The sequence below is a fragment of the Misgurnus anguillicaudatus genome, chromosome 7 (assembly GCF_027580225.2).
Source record: "Misgurnus anguillicaudatus chromosome 7, ASM2758022v2, whole genome shotgun sequence".
Classification (NCBI taxonomy): domain Eukaryota; kingdom Metazoa; phylum Chordata; class Actinopteri; order Cypriniformes; family Cobitidae; genus Misgurnus; species Misgurnus anguillicaudatus.
In genome coordinates, this window is record NC_073343.2 from 20,169,001 (window position 1) to 20,184,244 (window position 15,244).

Consider the following 15,244-nt stretch of genomic DNA (forward strand, 5'->3'; position numbering starts at 1 on the left):
CGTCCACTCTTCCATAGCTCCTCACGCTGGTTGAGGTCTGGGTCGCCATGCTCAAGGCCCCATCCTGGACTGCCTCTGTCTTCCTCCTGCCGGTTACCTGTCTGCCTTCAGAGCCCCCTCCTACTCTTCATTTCTCTCCATGGTTTAAGCTTCAGCCTTGCCGGGAGGTGGAAGTACTGCAACATATCCCCTATCATCTGCCCTCACTCACCAGACTACATCACCCAGGATCCTTTGCACGCCATCATCCACCATCTTTGATTAACTTTTTCACCTGTTCACTATTACCCAGACTCTATAGACAGTTTCATCGGACGCAGGTGCAGTGATGCGATACGCGTCTGATCTGACCTTTACTTCAGGTTTCAGTTTTTTAATGGTCTGACTATTTGCTAAACTGAACACTTGAACAAATACCTCGTTGAAAATAACAAATGTTTTGGTTTCCAAGGAAACCTACGTGTTGTTTATTTGCTTGTTATATAAATAAACCACGTTTAAAGTACTTTGTTGTATTTATTCTTAGCGGAGTTTACCAGAAGTTATATGTTAACCAGGAATGCCACTTGTGTATGTTGTTACTGAAACAAGTACACACAACTAGCCATGTGTCTGACAAGCAGATGATCCGCGATCTGCAACATTGGTGGCATCCTTTTTTGATATCCATGGTAACAAATTACACCAGATCATGTGAGGTTTGCTGTGAACATAACATTAAGCCAACCGTTAAGCCGCAGAGAGGGTCATTTCCAATAACTACCGGGCCTGGCGATGAAATTGTGATTGACTTTACTGACATGGGATCGAAGGTGAGAGGCAAACAATATGTCTTAGTCATTGTTGACTCTTTTACTTCCTGGCCGGAGGCTTATCCGGTGGGGAAAGAGGATAGCGCAGCTGTGATTAAATGTCTCATCAATCATTACATTCCTAACCATGGTTTCCCCAGACGTGTCAGATCTGACAATGGCAGTCATTTCAAAAATGAAAATCTTAGACAGGTGGAGCAGGCCCTCGGTCTGACACACAGCTTTGGTGCGGTTTACCACCCACAAAGTCAGGGCAAAGTGGAAAGAATGAACCTAACATTAAAACTGAAATTGGCCAAGGTTTGTGCGCAAACGAAACTAACCTGGTTGGATGCATTACCAATTGCATTAATGTCTATCCGCTCTTCTGTTAACAGGATCACTGGTTTCACCCCATTTGAATTGCTTACAGGTCGTCAGTTTCCAGGTCCAAGGAATGCCCTGGTGCAGGATCCCATCCTGCCTCTAACACATGCTGCTTATTATGACAAACTAACTGCTCTGATTAAACATTTTTCCTGCCAGGCTACCAACTATGCTACTGATGATAGTGACCAAACTACAAGCACAGCTGATTGGGTGAGAGTCAAGGTGTTCAGGAGAAAGTGGAACGAGCCAAGGTGGTCCAAACCACTGAGAGTCACCGCTAGGACATCACATTGTGTCAAGCTCCAAGGGAAAGGCGACACCTGGTTCCATCTCTCTTCTTGTCTTCCATGTGATTATCCCAGCAGGTCTCTCACAGAAACCGGTGTGGACCTGAGGACTCAGGTCCAAGAGAGGGAGAGTGTTGAAAGTGAAAGTGAAAGTGAATCAGCTGGAATACAGAGAGAACAAACAGGAAGTGAAACATCAGTGGTAACACTCACACAACACCAACAACAAAGTCAACAAACACCCTGTAAAATTGTGCATAAAAAAGGTGACATTTTTTCCAGCCCAGCAACAGAACCCCTCGCACACTGTGTGAGTGCAGATTGTGCCTACGGAGCAGGTATAGCCGTACAATTCAAAGCGAAGTACGGTACACAAAAGGTTGTAAGACAGAACAAACACACAGGTGAATGTGCAGTTACCCATGAGGACGACGGCAGATTGATTTTTCATTTGATAACAAAACAAAATTGTACTGATTTACCAACATATGAGAATTTTACCCACAGCCTCAGATGTATGAGAGAGTGGTGTGAGAAAGAAAACATAACAAGTGTATCCACTCCCCGGCTGGGGTGTGGCTTGGATAAATTGGATTTCCACAGAGTGCTGGGAATCCTGACAGAAGTGTTCAGGGACCTGAACATCACAATTACGGTTTATTCATTGTGAATGTTATCTAAGTTTTAGTTTTATTATCATTATCGTGTTACTTCCTTTTAATTTTGTATTAAGTATTATCGTTTTACTTCTTTCACTAGACTCCTACCTTTTATCAAGTATTAAGTTTAAGAGTTTTTTTTTTTTATTTAGGCATAAGTGTATTTTTCCATAGAGATGAAGCTGTGTGGGAATTGGAAGGTTCTGTGGGCCCTAGGAGTTACACCTGCAATTATAATTACCATGATATTTACCATAAACAATAGAGGTAATCTGAAAAATGACAAAAGGTCCAAAACCACATCACAAGATCAGTGTTTAAAGAGATATGGGGGAATTGAATTGAATTACACAAAAAATTCAAGTACATCATACACCTTTGATTTATGTAGTGTGATAGACTGTGGAGGGAATAATAGCTCATGGAGGGGATATGATGTATACTTGTGCTTGGATGTTCTGACCACACTGTGGTGTCGGGAGAGAGGCCAGGATGAAAGACCATGGTGCACAAGGTGGAGTAGTGTACTGGCCTATACGGGAACATGGGATGTCCCAAAAAGGACGAGTACAGATGGGGAAATGTGGGAAAACTTAAAAATACAAAGAGATCACAGTCCGGTTCAAAATCCTGTCACTATGTCAATAGGAGAGTGGAGTAGGTTACCCCGGGGAGGCACATTTATGAAGTATGGGGGAAAGGATGAGACCTCTATATGGTTGGTAATGGGTGTAGATGTGAGTGGAACAGACCCTAAGGGGCTTGTAAAAATAAACATCCAGGACCCAAAGAAACCTGTAAATGTAACGCCTCCAGTAAAACTCCCAGAAAGAAAACAGGCCAACGAAATAATAGAAATAGACTACACCAAACTGAAATCAGAAGACATAATAGAAATGGCAACAGGGTATGGAGATAACAATTTATGGCTGGAATGGATCATTTCCACAGCCAGAGAACAGAAATTAGAAGATTGTGTAGGCTGTGCTAGAGGCCGACCAGTATTATATACAGAACCAGCTCCCCTATACCCGGAAGACCCGTGGGGTTATAAGTGCATGCTAGCACTAACTAAAGAGGCCTCTCCAAAAAACTGCACGACCTTATCCTCAGTTTTTCCACCAATAGGTAACAACTCAAGAGCGGGACCATTTAAGCCCCATATAGCCAATTACACCTGTTTTAATTTCACCAGAACCAACCCAAAAATTAATCTGGGAACCATTGACCCCGGGTGGTGTAATATCACCTACCAAGACAATGGGTCCATGATTGGAGAATGGGCTAGGTCAGGAATATATTATTATTGTGGGGGTCAAAGGTTAGTAACCAAAATCGTACAAGCATCTAAAGGAACATGTGCCATGGTAAGGTTAGGGGCACCGATAGTCTTAATAGGAGAAAGAGCTGTGAAGCTCCAATCACAACCTAATGCCATCACTGCCAGAAGACGTAGGCATGTTCTAGATAAAAGAGCAGCAAAAAGCAACTTAGATTTGTCGTTAAATAGTCCCACATACATCGATGCAATAGGTGTGCCCAGAGGTGTACCTGACGAATACAAATTAGCTGACCAGGTAGCTGCCGGATTTGAAAATATCCCAATATTATCGGCCCTCTTTCCAGTTACCCCGAATAAAAACGTGGACAGGATCAATTATGTGCATTATAATGTTATGAGATTAGCTAATATGACCAGAGATGCGGTGGACGGCCTAGCAGAACAATTAGCACCCACTTCCCTTATGGCAGTTCAAAATAGAATGGCCCTAGACATGCTATTGGCTGAAAAGAATGGTGTATGTCATTTATTTTCTGATTTTTGCTGTACGTACATTCCGAATAATACAGCACCGGACGGGTCAGTGACCAGGGCACTGGAAGGACTAAAAACTCTGTCCATAGAAATGCGAGAACACTCAGGTGTTGAAAACCCCATATCTGGCTGGCTGGATAAAATATTAGGCAAATGGAAGGCAATAGTGACCTCAGTAGTAGTATCCATTGGTGTATTCGTGGCCATCCTGGTGACCTGTGGATGTTGTTGTATTCCCTGTCTTAGATCCCTGTGCAATAGATTAATAGTGTCAGCAATAGAAAAAAAAAGAGAATAATCTGCCTCCATACAGCATGCCCCTATTAGGCCTACGGAACCTCGAGGATGATGAAGAAGAAAATGTGTGACCTCTTTCAGAGGTCAAGAGAGGGAATTGTGGAAATTAATTTTGTTCCATTTTATATTTCTTTAATTAATCATTTTATTCTATAAACATTGTGTGTGTTACACATATGCACTGAGCTATTATATAGAAATTAGGTGTTTGTGTTTGAGAGTGGGGGGTTGCTGAGAGAAAGCAGTTTGTGTGTGTGTGTGTGTGTGTGTGTGTAGAGGCTGCAAGGGGGGATTAGCTAGGAATCTGCATCTGATAATCATTCAAGATAAAAGGGGCCTAAGGGAAAACATACTGAACAGATGTTTTTTAATGATGATAAAAGTGTTTGCTTAGAAGTAGTATTGCAGTAAAAGATTTAATATGTGTTTATCTATCTAAAGAAGTTAATGTGTGCCTTATTCATATAACCAATTTTACGAATAATGAAATTATGTCATGATATTGAAATGTGTTCTATATAATAATCACTTTTATCTTACAGTTTGTTTTTTATGCATAAATGAATGTTTTATTAATGATTTGTTTTTAAGAAAGCATTATAAAATGCTATGTGAAGTCAATCATATGTAAAGTGGAAAAGTACTGGGGGGAGAAGAGACAAACTGCAGGACTCTCAAAGTTGGGGGAGAGCAGTTGTTTTTTCCTTTGTCTGTGTGTTTATCTTTGCCTATAGGCTTAAATTGGGTGTGGTGAGGGAGTCAGATTCACGAGGAAAAGCAGCCTTTGTGGGTGGAGATTCTAAGAAGAAGATCGACGTCACATACTCTATAAATAATTGTTTTCCCAAATGCTGGGGGTTAGTTGCTTGCCGTTTGTGGCCTTGAAACAACCCGGCGCGCTGTAAACTTTTTCATATCTGATCAATAAATATTCAATTTAGATATTTGTGTCTTTCCTCCAATTATGAACATGCAGATGGACGCCTTAAAGTCCAACAATACTCACCATTGTCTTCACTCTTTGGCTGTTTCTCAATTTCCTCAGCGATCTTGCGTCCTTGTGTTCTCGCTCTACATCAGCGATGGGAATCTTCGGTACTGGAGGATTGGTGTCCTGCAGAGTTTAGCTCCAACTTGCCTCAGCACACCTGCCTAAACATTTCTAGTATGCCTAGTAAGACCTTAATTGGCTGCTTCAGGTGTGTTTAATTATGGTTGGAGCTAAACTCTGCAGGACACCGGCCCTCCAGGACTGAAGTTGCCAATCCTTGCTCTACATCATCATTAACTGTCGAAGTTCAATTTCAATTCTCAAGAACACAAGTAAAGAGAAAATACCGGATGTGTTCTTGATATCGAGGATGCATCGAGTGCAGACTTGCGCGCTAAAATCTGGGGAGGTCAGGTGACCAACAGGAAGATCTCACACATCTCAATTCTCACAAGTGTGTTCTGTGTTCTCACTACCTTCTGAGTTTGTTCTTCCAAGGTCACCTGGCAAGACCAATCTCCACGAGAACGCAAGTCCGTTCTTTGAATTGAGAAACAACCTTTGTCTGTCACTGTTTGAATGTTCTGTTTTGTGTTTACCACTACTCTGCTCCAGATTCTCTGTAATTGTATGTTTATAAGTATTAACATAGTGTTATTTGTATCCTCGTCTCTGTGTGTGAAATAATCGTGACAGTTAACCCATATTTAAACAATTAGCCTATACTAATCCGTGATATGTGTCATATTAGATTTCTATTTTAAAATGTCTTCAGGACACCACACAGTCTAATTTCTCAATTTATTTCAATTATTCTTTTTAAAATTTACCTTGTTTTCCAAAGTCATTTCCCCTCTTATCAGTTGCTTATTTGTTTCTTCAATTTGAAAAAGTAATAATTTTTTATTTAAAGTTAACCACTCTGTTCTATTATAATTGGTCTATTTGTTTTATCTTGTTTCTAAATTATTGAAAATATATAAAGAATTCTCTGGACTCCAAACCTTCTTGAAATTCTAAGCACAAAATCAATATATTTCATTAAGAATCTGACTGTGTTCCAAAAACTAGTAAACTGCCTATATTTTAAGGCGCCATAAGCTTGTTCCTGAAATAAAAGCTTTTCCAAAATGTATCAAGCTAAATTATTCTGACTTCGAAGATATCTTGTTTTGCATTCTTTGTGAAGAAGGCAATTCCCTTGGTGAAAAAGGTTATCCAAGATCGCAGACAAGTTGAGAATAATAAAATCTATTCATTATTCTAAAATATTATTCTAAATTATTTGTATTCTTTTGCGTATTTGTTGGGTGTTCGGGTAATTGCAAGTTGCATGCTCAATACTCTTTTAGTCTGTTTAAAACAAATCCCTAAGCATAAGCAACAATATAGTGATGCATATGTGGGGCACAACTAACTATGCAAGGCTGTTAAGTGCCAATGATAATATGGAAAGGGAAAAACAATGGAAAACAACCTTAATTACTAGCTTTTATAATTAGAGGCTTAAAATTGCTCTCTCTCAATCCAGTTGTAATCAATGTAATGTTAAATTGAAGAGAATCTCATTACAATAGTGTCTACTGACAAACCAATAGTGTCTCTACCACTGACAGACATTTATAGTCTGTCTGCTCATGTTACAGCATGTGAATTTTTCTTTGTCCGTGCAAACAACAAGAATAAAAAGATAAAATGTGATAGCAGGATAAAGAATGAGGGAGAAAAAGAACTGATGAAAAAATAAACTAGAATCTATACCCATGTGTTGACAGGGCATTAACCGTCCAATGAATTATCGACTAGACTGTGTCGTTTCTCTGAGCACAGAATCTGAGGACGCTGAGAAGGGCAGTCGGTTGGGTCCAACCCTTATTATCATGCTGAAGACCTCCTCACTGAAGGATTATGTGTGACAGCACTCTTAAAGCACAGACAGAGTTCAGAAAGGCCATTCTCTCCAATTAACTGCTGTTTGCTTTACATCAATGCTCTCTAAAGCATGAGTAGAAGTGTTGTTATGTAGCTTAAAAACATAGTGTAACATTCATTGATAAAACTGAAAATGGGTGTGACAACTGAACTTAAACATAAGAGCCAGGGAAAAAACTAATTTAGAATGAAACATGTCAGAAATCCAGAAATCACAATATATGATTTTTTTTAAACTATTTCTTTGTATGATACAGCTGCAAATAAGTATTTGAACACCTGAGAAAATCAATGTTAATATTTGGTACAGTAGTCTTTGTTTGCAATTACAGAGGTCAAATGTTTCCTGTAGTTTTTCACCAGGGATTTTGGCCCACTCCTCCACACAGATCTTCTCTAGATCAGTCAGGTTTCTGGCCTGTCGCTGAGAAACACAGAGTTTGAGCCCCTTTCAAAGATTCTCTACTGGGTTTAGGTCTGGAGACTGGCTAGGCCACGCCAGAACCTTGATATGCTTCTTACAGAGCCATTCCTTGGTTATCCTGACTGTGTGCTTCGGGTCATTGTCATGTTAAAAGACCCAGTCTCTACCCATCTTCAATGCTCTAACTGAGGGAAGGAGGTTGTTCCCCGGTCATCCTCTCCTTAATACAGTGCAGTCACAATGTCCCATGTGCAGAAAAATACCCCCAAAGCATGATGCTACCACCCCCATGCTTTACAGTAGGGATGGTGTTCTTGGGATGGTACTCATCATTCTTCTTCCTCCAAACACATATTTTGGTCTCATCTGACCACATGACTTTCTCCCATGACTCCTCTGGATCGTCCAAATGGTCATTGGCAAACTTAAGATGGCCCTGGACATGTGCTGGTTTAAGCAGGGGAACCTTCCGTGCCATGCATGATTTCAAACCATGACGTTTTAGTATATTACCAACATTAACCTTAGTGGTCCCAGTGCAGGTCATTGACCAGCTCCTCCCGTGTAGTTCTGGGCTGATTTCTCACCTTTCTTAGGATCATTGAGACTCCACGAGGTGAGATCTAGCATGGAGCCCCAGTCCGAGTGAGATTGACAGTCATGTTTAGCTTCTTCCATTTTCTAATGATTGCTCCAACGGTGGACTTTTTTCACCAAGCTGCTTGGCAATTTCCTCCGTAGCCGTTTCCAGCCTTGTGGAGGTGTACAATTTTGTCTCTAGTGTCTTTGACAGCTCTTTGATCTTGGCCATGTTAGTAGTTGGATTCTTACTGATTGTATGGGGTGGACAGGTGTCTTTATGCAGCTAACGACCTCAAACAGATGCATCTAATGTAGGATAATAAATGGAGTGCAGGTGGACATTTTAAAGGCAGACTAACAGGTCTGTGAGGGTCAGAATTCTAGCTGATTGACAGGTGTTCAAATACTTATTTGCAGCTGTATCATACAAATAAATTGTTAAAAAATCGTACGTTGTGATTTCTGGATTTTTTTTAGAATATGTCTCTCACAGTGGACATGCATCTACGATGACAATTTCAGCCCCCTCCATGATTTCTAAGTGGGAGAACTTGCAAAATAGCAGGGTGTTCAAATACCTATTTTCCTCACTGTATATGGCACTTAAAATGGTTCCCCTATGATTACGAGCCAGTGAACCACTTTTAGTGCCATTTCACTGTTTGTTTTTAGAGTGTACTCTACCTTATTTATTATTTTGGATAAGCATCTCCCAAACGCATTAATGTTTAAATAAGAGAGCGACAATCAAGAAAGACTCTTTAACCTCTATGGTAAGGGCATTCCACACCGGTTTGGTTTAAATTATAAAACTACTTTTGACTATCTAAACATTTGAATAATCAGCAAAATTTGTTGACATTTAAGTAACAAAATTTTATCACAGAATTCCAAATATGGATTACCAAGATGTTGAAGCTGCCAACATTCTGACCTTTACTAGACCTCTACATAATCTAAAACTGTGGAAAAAAGATGATAAATTTCACATTTGAAAATTATGCTTCTCCTTCACTCTTGTAACCCTTTTATGGGGTTTGACAAAGTGATTTTGAAATGTATGTTGCAGCACGTAGGTACACTATTTTCCTCTCGTCTCTTTCAATTTGTCTCACCCTCTTGTAAGGCGTATTTGCAATTTTGTCAACATTACAAGGCTAATGCTGAATGGCTGTCAATGGAGAAAGATGATTTTTGCCGGGTGAATTGTGTAGTTACAGCATCTTCCACCTCGGGCATTGTTGATGCTAACCAGTGCAACCTTGCATATCTGTTTAAAAAGGTTTCCCAAACAAACAGTCTTGCATTGTTGGGCGAAACAGGAAGTTCCATCCCAAATTCATGCCATCTGGTTGAGCCACTGTCATTATGCCACTATGCTCAGATTATTTCAATAGCAAAACAGTAACCACTATCCTTTCATTTATTCAGGAATATTCCCCTATAAACTGTCAATGTAAAAAAGATCAAAAAATGATTAAGGTGCAGTATTCTGACACCACAAGTGGAGAGAACTTTCAATTACCTTTTTTTCACATGCTTGCAGAGAATGGTTTACCAACACAAAGTTACTGGGTTGGTTTTCACATTTTCTAGGTTGAAGCACTAGGGACCCAATAATAGCATTTAAACATGGAAAAAGTAAGATTTTCATGATATGTCCCCTTAAACATTTAAGGTTAAGCTTAAAACCATAAAATGTAGAATATCAAATGCATTTGAAAATAAATATTGTAACATGGTTTGATAAAATAAATGTTACATTTTGATTAGAAAAAAATATGTTTTTAATTTGCCAATGTTTTAATATTTCTGTCAATTCCTTAGTTCTAAAAAAAACCCGGCAAGAGTTTATTCTGATCTGTGAAGGTGAGTTCTGGGTTTCAATGTTATAAGTTGCTTTTCAGGCCACCAAACAACCATAACAAGTGTGAAGAATGGTCAGAGATATAGTATAGAAGGTTGGAAAGAGAACTAAAGGAAGCAAACCAATATGGAAAGCTGATTGGTTTAGCTACACAGCGATAGACAGGAAGCTGATAGAGTCTGGCGCTGTAATTGGGCCACATATGAAACTCAGTAGGTATCCAACTCTCAGAGAAAATCCAAGAGGACTGTGAGAAAATTGTCCTTCATGTGCCGGAGATCAATTTCACACAAGTCACTGAAAAAAGATTGTAGCCTAATATTGGACTTGGTTTTGCATGAAACTCAACACTTTCTCTGGACACACTGTTCAAGAAGCACTCGTATTGAATAAGTTGCTATAAGCTTAGAAAATGAACTTTATAATGCTTTGTTGTTATTTTTTAACCCCACTGTTGAGTTTGTCCATATTTAAACCATAGACTGAAAACAACTCAGCAAGAGTGTCCCTTACAAAAATTAACCAGGGTTTTATTGTGGTTAAAGTGTATATAACCATGGTTATTTGGTGTATTGATTACTATCAGTAAACCATGGTTTTACCCCTACTGGAAAATCCAGCTAAGACCAACATAAGCTGGTAGCTGGTTTTAGCTGGTTTACGGTGGCAGAAGCTGGTCCAAGCTGGTCCTCCCAGCCTGGCAAAGCTGGTCAAGGTGGTGGGTCAGCTGGTTTTCCAGCTACAGGTGACCAAAACACAGCTAGACCAGCTTAAAGAGTGACCAAAACACAGCTAGACCAGCTGTACCAGCTAAATACCAGCTAAAACCAAGCTGGGAGACCAGCTAAAACCAGTTCACCAGCTTATGCTGGTCTTAGGATTTTTCAGTAGGGCGTTACAGCAGTATTTACAAAATATATGTGCTAAATTGTGTTTCTTTATGGACCTATCAGTCCATATCTGTCTGTTTACTGAGTTTTTCGCATATTTTACAGCATTTATTCAAATTAACCTTTTTGTTGATATTTCAGTGATTCTCTCATTGTGATACCGTATAAGATTAATACATACATTGATTTGCAGTTTGAAATCCTCAAAACGTTTGTCCTTGCATGAGCACGAGAGAAATGTTTTGTCTCATCGTTTCTAATCTTTTACTCCGCTGAAGTGGTGTCCGAATCGCAAACGAATCATTTTCTTTTAAACGGATCTTTGAAAATTGTGAGCTGGGTGACATGTTGGACAGCCAGGCTATCGTTTAACTTAATATATAAAACAAACAACTATATAAACAAACATAATTTTACTACTTTACTACTTACTTTTTGAAAATCAATTTAAGCAGTAGGTGAATCTTTTTTTTTGTCCGAAAGAACCGATTTCCCGAAGTGAGCGGACTTTCCGAACCTTGCTGCCGTTTGTTCGGAGCCTCGTGACGCCCTCTGCTGTCTTCTGTTTGAAAGGCGCAGCAGTGTAAGTTTTACAACCCTGCTCGACTCCTCAAAGCAACGTGTGCTGGAATTTGACTCGGGTGATGCTTTCATCGTATGCTTATCGTATGCCTATCGTTTGTGACATAAAAACTGCCGTTTTGCCCGGACAGAGGTAAAATGAGCAGCACGGAAAGCCATGGTTTGGGAGAGGAGGTTTGCATTCGCCTGGAGCCTCTACCGGGCAAGAGCACGCACCTAGAGGGCAAGGCGTCTCCGCAGGTGAACAACCGATTGGATGCGCCTCAAGTGACGGCCAACGGGGTGCATGACATTGAGGACCGGATTTTACGAATCACTGGCTATTACGGTTATAACCCCGGATACTCCAGTCATAGAAGTAAGTGTTTATAAACACAAGACAGAAAACAAATGCAGCGAGGCAGTCATAAAAGTATGCATGTGCACATTTGTGTATAACGTTAGATCACTTGTGGTGGACCTGAATGATGTAAGGAAACAAGATTTGTTTTTCTGCTTTGGTTGATTTAGTTTGCATTAAAATTAAAAGATATGCTGATAACTTTGCTATTTAAACTAAATTAATCTGTGTAACACATAGACACATAGTTTTGCAGAACTTTCTGTTAGACCATTGAATAAATCCGGATTGGGTCGCATACAGATTATATAAAGTAAATAATAGAATTAATATAGTAAGAATTATCTAAGAATTGTTTTTAAATGGTACAAACATTTTATAGGAAAATATTATATTATAATATACAGTTAAGAAATATTAGTGGAGGCTATTTTATCAGTGTCAAAAAATGGAGTCTGCTGTAAACACAGTTTATTTCATTTAATATTCTGCTCATAGGTGCAAATGTACACTAAAACATGCTGGGTTGGATTTAACCAATAACTGGGTTAATATTGGTCAGAACCAACCCAGCCTATAACAATTTAGCCATAGTGGTGTTACAAACAAAATTATGATGATTTAGAAAGTAACTAATGCATTAAAGCAACAAAAAAGTTAAACATTTGGATAAACTGGCATGCTTGCACTGAATCTACAGTGATATTAGGTATAAGACAATGATCTGCTGAATGTTGTTAAAATGACTACATTACGTGAATGGAATGGAGTGATTATCGGATGCCCCTAATTATAGATCTGTGCGCCTTTCCTGAATTTCATTACCCTCAGTCTATTTTAATGCAATCGAAGGAATCTTGGCACGTGAAGGATTTGAGGTTCTGTTTTTGTAGGCATGCAGAATTTTAATGGGCTTTTTTGAATGACGCCAACTGCAACGACTGAGGTGGATCTGTTTATACACAAATACACCACACAGTATTGTATGTGTGAGCAACGGTGGTTTAGTCTGAGTCTCTGGTGTGCCGTTATTACACTTGTCCAGCATGTAAGTACATGAATCATGTATAATGAATATCAGTGTGTATATATGTGTGCGTGCATGTGCATGTGTGGTTACACTTACTGTATGTGGTTTTTCTTTGCATCCCTGACAGAAGATGGGAATGTTAACTCTGCGTTGCATGTATCTTTCCCATACTTGCTGTATTATATTAGCCTATCGTAGATTGGGGTGCCACTTAATGTCACTTTAAGCAAAGATAAAATACAAAATAACACAATGACAAAGAAACAATTAAAATTTGTTGTTTGACAAAGTCCCAAGGGCTTCTGGGAAAGAAATGCTAGTAAAATGTTCAACCTTTTGAATTTGAAGGGATTTTCAGTTTTTGTTTTTTGATGCGTGCTGAAATTACAGTCAGGTCAAAACAAAATCTCTCTAACACACAAAATACACATTTTCTCATATAAATTTTGTTTTTAATGGGCAATGTGTCAGCGTAATCTGTCTTTTTTGAAAGTATGCTATATGTGTCTCACTGCTTTAATGCCTGAATCAGCATTTTATGTAGTGAATTAAAGTGTCAGAGCGAAAAGTGTCAGAGAGAAGAATGTGAAAGTACTATGAGCTGTTACCACCACACATTAGAAAGAACTCAGCCTGTATGTTTTGTTATTGACAATAAAGTTTAAATTTAATGCTTAAAAGAATAGTTCAACCATATATGATAATTCACTTATAATGTTCCCACCCAGATCCCATTCCAGATGTGTATGACTTTGTTTCTACAGTCAAAAGATTTAAACTAAAATGCTCCAAAACGCTCTTTTCACTCTAAATAATGTTTTTTAAGCCCCAAAAAGCAGTGGGTTACCAGTGCATTTTATAACAGCTAAGGGGCGTTGTTAGGCACGACGCGAAGCTCTTGAAACCACCTTAGCTGTTATAAAATGCACTGTAACACCACTGCTTCGCGGGGATTCTTGCTTTTATAAAACGGTTACTTCATATGCATAGCAGGATGTCACATCTTTAGGATCTTTACGGGATGTGTGTGAACGCATGCACAGATTCCAGAAAATCACTGCCTGTGTAAATGAACCAAAATCAAGCAACACACTATCTGTGGATTTTCTAGAATATCTGTGTAAAAAGACTTACAAAGTTATGATTAACCCAAGGTTTATAAAGAAGATAACATATGGTGTAGTGCAGTGTGGAAAGCTATTGTATGTAAAAGGTGCTAGTAACTTTCAAGAGGCTTTTAATTTTCATCTATAGACGGTTTTAGCAGTAACAGCATAAACAGCAGCTTTAGTTGTCAACACGTAACTTCTGGTAAACTCCGCTAGGAATAAATAACAACAAAGTACTTTAAATGTAGTTTATTTATATAACAAGCAAAATACGCGCCTGAACAGCCTGGTCTCACGTGGCGGCTCGTAAGTACTCATCCGAGGGGCGCTAATTCAAAATAAGTGTTTGGAGTGTCATGTGTGTTGCTTGCGTTTTCAAAATATGTGTTTGTTGCGTCCTGCGAACCATGTGCATCACGTGTTTTGTCAAAATAAGTGCCTGCTGCACACGCTTCAAAACTGTTTATGATAAAAGAGACGCTCATGTTCACAAAATACACGCAAGACACTCCCTTAACAGTAAACTTTGATTACGCATAAGATTATACGAGTATCTGGCAAACGCAAGCGTCTTTTTTATCATAAACCCTTTAGATGCATCTGCGGCAGGCATGTATTTTGACAAGACACGGGATGCACACAGGATCTTTCGATGCGCAGAACACACATTTTGAAAAAGCAAATAACACACATGACGGGCTACATACATGTTGTGATGAACTTCGCATCGAGCGCACTCGAAAAAAGAAGTCACTGGCCGCCACTGGTCTCACTGATAATAGGTAGTAATAATATGTAACTTTCAAAAACACAACTTATTTTTTCTAAGTTTAAATAGATGCTGAATCGTACAGCTACAAAAACATAAAACATTTACAAACCTTTCATACCATAAAGATTGCTGTATAATTTCCCTTTAACCATTTTATCGATAATGTTACCACGCTACCCCAAACCTTACCCTAAACCCAAACTTTTTATACAAAAATACATAAAACTTTAACTCTGTAACGTAATAGAGAGAAATATGTAGGAAAACTTTGTAAAAATACTAACAATATAGCATTTAAAAGATACTTTAAGCCACTAATAAAGTCTGCCCCAAAACAATTTATTAAAATCATGTACTATTAGACATAAAAAGCTTAACAGACAAGTGTAATAACAAATCATTTTTTTATTGCGAAATTTTAAAAGCAGTATAAAAAATATTTAAAATGAAGATGTGCTGCAGCCACTGTCTTCTCTGGAGAAGAG

At 38.8% G+C, this 15,244-nt stretch overlaps 2 protein-coding genes across 5 annotated transcripts in view; both read left to right on the plus strand.

Moving 5' to 3' along the window:
• The first annotated feature begins 636 nt into the window (after nt 1-636).
• LOC141365210 (uncharacterized) lies at nt 637-2,138 on the plus strand. The gene has a single exon (XM_073869166.1). It carries the CDS (start codon nt 669-671, stop codon nt 2,136-2,138), a length of 1,470 nt encoding a protein of 489 aa, XP_073725267.1. The 5' UTR covers nt 637-668.
• A 9,433-nt stretch (nt 2,139-11,571) lies between these two features.
• Nucleotides 11,572-15,244, plus strand: part of LOC129417846 (solute carrier family 35 member F4) — a 46,575-nt gene continuing 42,902 nt past the window's right edge. For 2 of the 4 annotated variants that reach the window (XM_055172698.2, XM_055172699.2), the window contains exon 1: nt 11,572-11,866. In XM_055172698.2, the coding sequence (XP_055028673.1) occupies nt 11,647-11,866 (220 nt within the window). In that variant the 5' untranslated portion in view covers nt 11,572-11,646. Of the gene's footprint in view, nt 11,867-12,741; nt 12,897-15,244 lie in introns of all 4 variants that reach the window. The other 2 variants (XM_073869543.1, XM_073869544.1) reach the window with 2 other exon arrangements.

What these genes read in the sequence shown, in the direction of transcription:
- LOC141365210 (XM_073869166.1), top strand. Translation starts at nt 669, where the DNA reads ATGGTAACAAATTACACCAGATCATGTGAGGTTTGCTGTGAACATAAC.